This window comes from Fusarium phalaenopsidis (assembly GCF_050370095.1).
Source record: "Fusarium phalaenopsidis strain FUZ10S chromosome Unknown contig_32296, whole genome shotgun sequence".
Taxonomy (NCBI): Eukaryota; Fungi; Ascomycota; class Sordariomycetes; order Hypocreales; family Nectriaceae; genus Fusarium; species Fusarium phalaenopsidis.
The window spans coordinates 2,163,745-2,171,946 of NW_028145408.1; the positions used below are offsets into that span (position 1 = coordinate 2,163,745).

General features: G+C 54.8%; 3 protein-coding genes across 3 annotated transcripts; 2 read left to right on the forward strand and 1 right to left on the reverse strand.

Moving 5' to 3' along the window:
* LRP88_06240 (glutamine amidotransferase subunit DUG3) lies at window positions 1-1,636 on the forward strand (the record flags this gene model as incomplete). The annotated part of the gene is made up of 4 exons (XM_083242780.1): window positions 1-15; window positions 113-208; window positions 273-1,017; window positions 1,071-1,636. The coding sequence occupies 4 exons, from the start codon at window positions 1-3 to the stop codon at window positions 1,634-1,636; spliced, it is 1,422 nt and encodes a 473-aa protein (XP_083101716.1).
* A 639-nt stretch (window positions 1,637-2,275) lies between these two features.
* On the forward strand, window positions 2,276-3,197 carry LRP88_06241 (uncharacterized protein; the record flags this gene model as incomplete). Its single annotated transcript, XM_083242781.1, has 2 exons — window positions 2,276-2,822; window positions 2,875-3,197. 2 exons carry the CDS (start codon window positions 2,276-2,278, stop codon window positions 3,195-3,197), a joined length of 870 nt encoding a protein of 289 aa, XP_083101717.1.
* Window positions 3,198-4,945: 1,748 nt separating this feature from the next.
* LRP88_06242 (transcription factor domain-containing protein) lies at window positions 4,946-7,548 on the reverse strand (the record flags this gene model as incomplete). Its single annotated transcript, XM_083242782.1, has 2 exons — window positions 4,946-6,600; window positions 6,651-7,548. 2 exons carry the CDS (start codon window positions 7,546-7,548, stop codon window positions 4,946-4,948), a joined length of 2,553 nt encoding a protein of 850 aa, XP_083101718.1.
* Window positions 7,549-8,202: the final 654 nt, after the last annotated feature.

Below are 8,202 nucleotides of genomic sequence, written 5' to 3' on the forward strand. Positions count from 1 at the left end.
ATGTGCCGTTTCCTGGTGCGTTTCTGCTAACCCCTTCCTTGCCCGAAGCCGGCCCCTCGGTCGCAGCGCGACACAACAACGTATGTGCTGACCCTAGATCTTACTGTTCTAGGTCTACAAGGGAAGCGATGAGATTCTTCTGTCCAAGCTGATCCTCGATCCGACTCACTCGATCCTCAAGCAATCCTTTGACTCCCGTCTGCGTCTCGTGAGTCACTCTACGCCGAGTACCCCTAGTCAAAGGACACTATCTAACAGATCATCATCTGTAGGATACAAGACGTGGCCAGAACAATGCAGATGGCTTCGGCATAGGCTTCTACACCGACCCCAAGCTCGGCGCCGCGCCCTGCCTTTTTACCTCGACCATTCCCGCCTGGAACTGCACCAACCTGCAGCGCATCGCCTCCAAGACCGCCTCCCGCCTTATCTTTGGCCATGTTCGGGCTACGACCGAGGGCTCTCTGAGCGAGGACAACTGCCATCCCTTCACCCACGGCAGCCTCATGTGGATGCACAATGGAGGACTCGGAGGATGGAAGCACATCAAGCGCCGCCTCGGTGAGCGTCTGGCCGACAAGTGGTACCTTGGCGTCAAGGGCGGTACCGACAGCGAATGGGCATTTGCCCTGTTCCTCGACACCCTCGAGCGGCTTGGTCACAACCCGAGCGCCTGCCCCGAGACCGGCTTTGGCCCTACCGTGCTGCGAAAGGCCATGCTGCGCACGATCGCTCAGATCAACGAGCTGATCGACTCGATCCCTGAGAGCATTCTACAAAACGAGGACGTCGACACTACAAGTCTGCTCAACTTTGCCGTGACCGATGGTCACAGTGTCATCTGCACCCGGTATATCAACAGCTCCGATAACGAGGCGGCTAGCTTGTACTACTCTTCTGGAACCCAATGGACGACACGCACACAGTCCGCGGACGACAGGCAATACCAGATGGAGCGCAAGGACAAGGGAGCTGACATTGTGCTTGTTGCGAGCGAGCCCCTGACATTTGAGAGAGGTGCGTCTGAGGTTCTAGTGACCAGGGAAAGGCAGATGACTGACTTGAAGCAGAGAACTGGGTCAACGTGCCTACAAACTCCCTCTTGACCATTCACAGACAGACCGTCATGGTTCACCCCATCGTTGACAAGTACTACGAACGGGATCCTCACCACATCCGTTCCAGCGCCTATGTCCAGGCTAAGGGCCTGACTTCGAACGAAAAGACCCGTAGCGAGTCTGCCAGCCCCGGAATGGTTGATCGCCACCAGCACGAGCTCGATAGTTACCGCAAGATGATGACAGCATCCTTGCAGTTTGGCCCATCCAGAAGCCTCAGCCCAGATATCGCCCGCCGATCTCGGACACCTGCATCCATGCGCGAATCAACCCCAATCTCGCACTCGGTGCAAGCATCACCAAGTGAGGCCAGCAACAAACCTGTGCCGGCCCAGGGAAACATCAAGGCCAAGAGACGGCCGATTCAGCTCCTCGATAGCAATCAGAGCTTTGGCTCAACGACAGATCTGGACCAGATATCAGACACGGAGGAGCCGACTCGGGCAGAGGTGCGGAACCCAAGGAAGCTTTCGCAGTACTTCCCGGAGCTCACCCTCGTTACAAACGCGGGGTCCTAGAAGGGGAGAGACAGGGGAAGGATGACGAGGGGAGAGGCGAGAAGGGGATGATTTACGTTGCATTCAAAGATTCACCATTGTGTTAGGGATTGCGGCATGGTGTTGAGGAGTGGAATGGATTCTCTGTAGAATAATTGGCATCAGATGGGCCGTGTAGATGGATACCCGCGTATCGGACACACACATACACCGCACACACACACAAAATTGCAAAAACGGCTCTTGTTTTGTTTGATTGGGACATATCCTGGGGTACCTTGCTCGCAGTGTTTGTTCGTTTGTCGGTACGTATCGCTCTCCTTGGTCTTGAACGCTGAAAATCGGTGGCACATGCAGACCGCCCCTTTTCCGGCCGAACGCGAGAGGAGAGTTTGGGCTGGTGTTGAACAAGAAGGCAGTTGCTGCGGATTAGCAGGTGACAATGCTCCAGCGGGCATCATCGAGGTCTGTGGCTGCTTCCCAACGACGAGGGGGGGCGTTTGAGGGCAGGTCAGCGGCTGCAGACAGGTACGGCTACGGCGCCTGACAGTTGAATAATGTGGCCTGGCCTACCTGACTGAGTCTTGAATGAGCATCTCTCGACTTGCTCCTAGCACGCACATCACCACATCTATTCTGCACCCACCACCCGACATCACCATGCCGTGCTGCTTCGCCATCTTGACATACGCCCAATGCCGCCACCACAACCTCTTCAAGATCGGCTGCACCGCCGACTGCGAGGACTTCTGCCCCCTCGAGAAGCGCAAGGTCCTCGTCAAAACTCGATATTTGTGGTGCTGCGAACAATGCCACACCCGCATCAACGATGAGATCGACGAGGAGCGAGGGGACGACTGGTCGGTTCAGATAATGCGTGCTTGCCAGCAACCGGGGCCCCGTGCTTTGGTCGAGACGAGGATCGATGTCATGCGTCGGAGAGAGCTGGTTAAGCAACGTCACCGCGACAGGGCCTTGATGTCCCAGATCGAGGAGATTCAGTGGGTTGGCGAGTGGACGCTCGAGTACGGCCTCGTGGTTTTTAAGTCGGTTCACGGGAGTGCCTGGGTTAAACACAAGCTCGAAGAAAGGGTTGAGCAGCTGAGGTCTCTGAGGTTCTGGGACTTTATCGTCACGCATGACGCTCTGCGAGAGTCCAGGAAACTGCTTAAGGAGCAGTCCCACCCGGCCTTCTGGGCAGTTTATCGTATGTCGACTATTGTGACCTCTTTGCTACAGCCCTTACTGACGTGATATAGGCAGCATCATGCTGGAGCATATGAAGAATGGAGGCTTGCGCCGTCCAACCCGCCGCCTCCCGCCACCACCGTTGTTTGATAATGCCGATGAAGCCACGACGCCGGCCGATGAGTGGGAGGATGTCTTGGAGATAGGTACGGAAGAAGAGCTGGAGGTGATGGCGGAGATGGACGAGACGAAACTGAACAAGACGATACCACGGTCGATGGTACACGGGAGCCTACAGGCGGACTTGGTCGTCACTCCCAACGAAGATGTGGAAGGAGGCGGAAAGGGGGGGATCGTGGAACGGCAACGCAACACTATCGACGGCATTCAGTGAGGACTGGGACATGCAAATACCTGACCTGTAATGGTCTCAACAAGTTACTACTATCACTAGGGACGATCAAGGCTCGCGCCGCGGAAGCAAGAGACTGGTATCGTTAAGCGGTTTCTGTTGGAGCGTTGTTGTCAGACAAGAGGCTCCCCGGCCTCATCTGCAACGGAGGGCTCATTGACTCGGCATGGAGATGGAGTTGACAAGCACGTTTAGCAAAGAGACAGCAATTACTAGCATCAAACTCTTCTCAAACCCCCTTTCTCCTCTTCTTGACATGACTGGTTTCCGCCTTCGTGCAGCGTCAATCACCATCACACCATGCAGCCAGCCACATTTGACACTTTGATCGGGCCTTCCGAACCCCAAGCACACGCCTGAAGGAACGAACCTACAGGATGCCATCGTCATCCAAGCTAAACCAAACCAACGCCTGAAACCAGCATGAAGTGGAAGTCTATTCATCTCATTTTTTTTTTGGCTCACCGACCACCCCCTTCGCCCCCCTACATGTATGTAACGATCCCGTTGGAGATGGGGGGCGTGTAGTACATATTACATACTAGTTAGCTGAAAGCTTCAGGGGTTCTTGTTGCCTTTTCTACGGATACCTCTGGTCTCGAAGCCACATACACAGACACGTTTTGAACAAGAGACAGAGATCGCTGGCCAGGGTCCCTGCCACTGTTGCATTTTGTTTCGTCGGTAACTGGCAGCCTGGAAGGGAGCTGAAAGCATGGGGGTGTGTGGGCTTTTTTCCCTGCTGCACCTTGCTTCTGCTGTCTCGCCTTGTGATCATCGTCATGCAAGAAGGTTTTGATACCGTAACATTTCTCAAGTTTGGCTTTTTTCTGTAAACCTGAACCTCCAACATCCTACCTGTCGATCCTTCTTATTCCCGCAGTTTGACAAGACCCAATCCCACGACTTTCCAAGCCTGGTCAATCTCATCCCACAGTCCAATCACGACTCTTGCCGCGCCCCAGTCTCTTATCATCCCCATCGGCCGGCTCCGCCAGACGACCTTATAGGCGGAGCTCTCCCGCGACGGCGGCGGCACCGCCGAGAGGGAAAAAGAGCCAAGACCACGAGAGCAAGTGCCAGCCAGGGGAAGGTGCCAGCCCTGCATAGCGGCATAGTAGAAACCCCATCCCATCCTGGGCTATGCCTACTCAGGCATGCGTGGCATGAGGCGAGATTCACTGACGTCCCCTCGAACTTGCCAGCATCATTCTACAAATTACCTACCGCTTCCATACATGCTGCTTTTCAAGGAAATCATGTGCTGGCACTTGGCGTGGGGGACCCTCCATTATCGTCATCGTAAACTGTTATCAGCTCCAAAATGCACTTTTATCAAGTAGCTTCGTTTTCATTCATAGTGAGGCTCTCATCGAGACCCAAAGTAAATCCAACCACCCATGTATACATCAAAATGCTCAGCCGAAACGCCTGCGCTCCAGTCTACCAATCCGTAGATGCCATGTCGTTACATGATACAAGTATAATGCCTGCCTTGCCGTTCCAATATCCATCCATCCCGTCATATGCTCAGATCGATCCCCAGTCGTTGATTCCAAACCTCCATCTTACACCTGTGGACTCGCATAACGCCTTTCCCATATCCCCCTACCCACATCTGTAATGACAACACCCCTTGAAATACAACCCCCTGTTTCCCATCATCTTTCCTCTCAGACACAGAACAGACCCGTCACATGTCAAAAATCGCCAAGTACCAATCCTTGCAATCAAAACATGATCCACTCCACCTCCACCCCGGGACCGCCGATGCACTTTGTCCAGTTGAACGGTCCGCGTTGACCCCCGGCCCTGGCCCCCGGGCTCAACGGCTCCTCTCCCGTCCACTCTCCCGCCCATAGCCTCTCCAGCACCTCGAGAGCCGCTAGGTTGTTCATGTAGCCCGAGCGGAACATGATGTCCCGGCATTTTGACCGCACCATGTCCTGCTGCAGCTCGTTGACGCACTCGCACCCAGCCACAAAGAGCGGCCAAAGCAAAAACTTCTCGGCATTACTGCCCGTCTCCAGATTTGCTGCATAGTAGATCACTTGGCTCACGAGGCTCTGGATGCTTTGGTGACCAGACGGCAACGAGGGGCTCACAAGCCGTTCTGTGTACAACAGCGCAGCATAACGGAATGCTTCGGACAGTGATTCAAGGTCGCGTAACTGCCCCTGTGTAGGTGATCCAGGCAGCGAGGCAGCAACCCTGGAAGTATCAAACTGCCAGCTCTGTAGGGCTAGGCGAGCCTCCTTCCACTCGTGCCAGAAAAGTGAGCGGTTATCGTCGTAGGTTGTGGTCGAGCTAGTGGATGAGATGAGCCCCTCGCCGTGAAGCGTCGTACCGAATGTGTTGCCCTCGTATCCATGATCGGCGAGATTCATATCCCCTGTTTGCTGGCCCGGCACCCCCATACCCATGCCAAAGGTTGCTTTGTGGGCATGGCCCAGTGGGGAGATGTATGATGGCGAAGGTGACCGTCCGGAAACGCCATGGGATCGAGACTTGACTGGACGGTTCTGCGAGAGCAGATTCAGGCGGCCAAGTCTGCTGATTGTCTTGAAGAGCTCGCAGTCGCAGCCAACCAGGTTCTCAGCCCCAACAGGGAGCTGAACATCCGATATGCTTCCAAACCCGGGGTGTACTTGTGCTTCACGCTCGTTAATGCTTGCCGAGATGGCATCAAAATAAGTGAACAGGGCCTCCATCCAGGCAGAATCTCCTGAAGCGGTAAACTGCTGAGACCTGAGAGCAAGGATCTTGTTGACGCCCGCGAACTGGGTATGGAACTTGGCGATGCCCGACTCGACCATGCGGTAGTGACACAGGAGGAGAATCGTGGCGAGGACAGAATCGTGGGTCGACTTGTTCCGGTCATTGAGTTGCTCGTTCAGTAGGTGCACAGCCAAGTTGCGGTGTTGGTATTCCTCGGCGAGGGAGAGGTCGTCGGACTGAGTGTCTGCCATGGCTTCGGCGGCGTGTTTGTCAGCCATCAACTTCTCAGAAAGCTCTCGAGTATCACGTCCGAGACTCAGTTTCCTCTTCATGCGTAGATTGCAGGATGCAAGAGCACAAATGGCATGGCTCAGACTCTGGCTGTTTACAGCTAGTCGCAAGATATGGTCTCGGAAGGGGTTGTGTGGCCCATCAATGAAGACCATCGAGGGGCACATGATATTCTCGTAGTAATCCATAAAAAAGGGCATCTTGGAGATGAGGTCCTGGCTCACATGAACAGATTGGGTTTCGGAAGCCGTGGGCCAATGCGAGGGGGCAAAGTCCGAGTGATGAGACTTGACATCCTCCTCTTGAATCGATGGCGACTGCCACGCGATGGGCATCGAGTTGTAGCTTGCGCTATATGCTTCGGCTTCAGGTACGCCTAGAAAGTGTTAGCACAGACAAGACATCGGTGTGCTTAGTTCATCATACCGAAAGAGTCACAATCCCGGACAATGCGGCTGCTCAGCTGCGAGTCGAAGTTGTCCATGTGAGAATGGAGACTCGAGCTCAGCTCTGAAGGCGCATGTGCTAGGCTTGGGCAAGATGTCGGGGCAATAGTCCTGCCATGGTCGACATAGAGAGACGCGGGAGGGCTCTGGGGGCCGGGGGAGCTGTTGCCAGTCGTATAGCTGTCGTATATATAGGACGGGCTGTGAACGTAGGATACGTCGTCTCTTGTGAAAGATTGGCTCATGGGGGAGAGATAGTCCACCTCATTCAGGGAGTCAATGGAAGACGCAAGGTCCTCAGTGACAAGAGGAAGGGGAAATCGGTTGAATTTGGGTGTCGGTTCTTGGCCAGGGGAGTAATTGATGCTGCCCCAGCTTCCCTGAGGGAGTGAAGGTGGATGCTCAGGTTGAGACATGGAAAGGTAGTCATATCCTGCCATTGTGAAAGGAGTCGTGGGTGCAGACGCAACCTGGGTCACCATGGGAATGTCAATCGGTCCCTGAGGCATTCTTCCAGACTCTTCAGACTCGATGCTCTGGGGAACAGCAGCGGAGCTGGACCGTGAGCGAGATCCCGCGTGCTTCTTGGGTTCCCGAGTGACGGGAGGCGCTTTCGCAATGGGCAAGGACAGACCGCGGAGTTTACCCCGGCTGGCCACACCAACTCCCCAAGTGAGCTGTGTCTTGTAGCCAGAGCATTCGCTGCCAACCTCGAGGCATTGAGAGCAGTATGGCCGCCTGCGGTCACACTTGATGTTCTTCTTGGAGCAAGAAAAGCAGTCATCAGAAGCACCACCTGCAGGGGCGCGTCTTCTGCGCTTGCGAACTGCGGAAGGGTCTTTGACCGTAACGGTCGGTTGTGCAAGAGCGGCCGTCATGATCGATGGTCGCAAGATATGGAGCGTATAAGTGACGAACGGGTGGTGAGTGAGTTGTCGAGGTCAAGACGCGGTTGAGTGAGCTGGATATGCTTGGCATACAGGTTGAAAGAGTCGAGTACGAGTTGGAAACAACCTGAAGCCAAAGACAGGAGTTGGATCCGAGAGACGAGAAAGAAGGTAGAGGTTCTCACAGATGGAGACACACGATGTTAAAGTGTTCAAGATGGCAAGCAAGGCACGCCTCTCAGTAGCGCATTGACATGAAAGTGGCGCTGGGGACTGTATAAGGCAAGATGAAGACCAAGATGAAGAGGCGAGGGGTGCTACTGCATAAGTCGGGGAGGGTATCACCCAGTACTTGAGAGTAGCAATCAGACCCTGAAGCCAGGGCAAGGATTACGATGGGGAGTGGGAGTGTGCGGCTGGATTTGGGGAGGGGTGTAAACGACAGAGGGGAGGAGGACAGGTACGTAGCAGCCCAAGATCAAGCCTGAGGAGCGGGAGGTCTTTAAGTGAATGGAAGGATGGGAGTGGAGGATGCTTAAGGTATGGGTGGGAGGGATGGGGATGGGGGCGCGGTTGGCATCATCGTCCCCAGCCTGTCGCGTTGCGAGGATGGGATGAACTGAGAAGATCAGCGGGAGCCATATC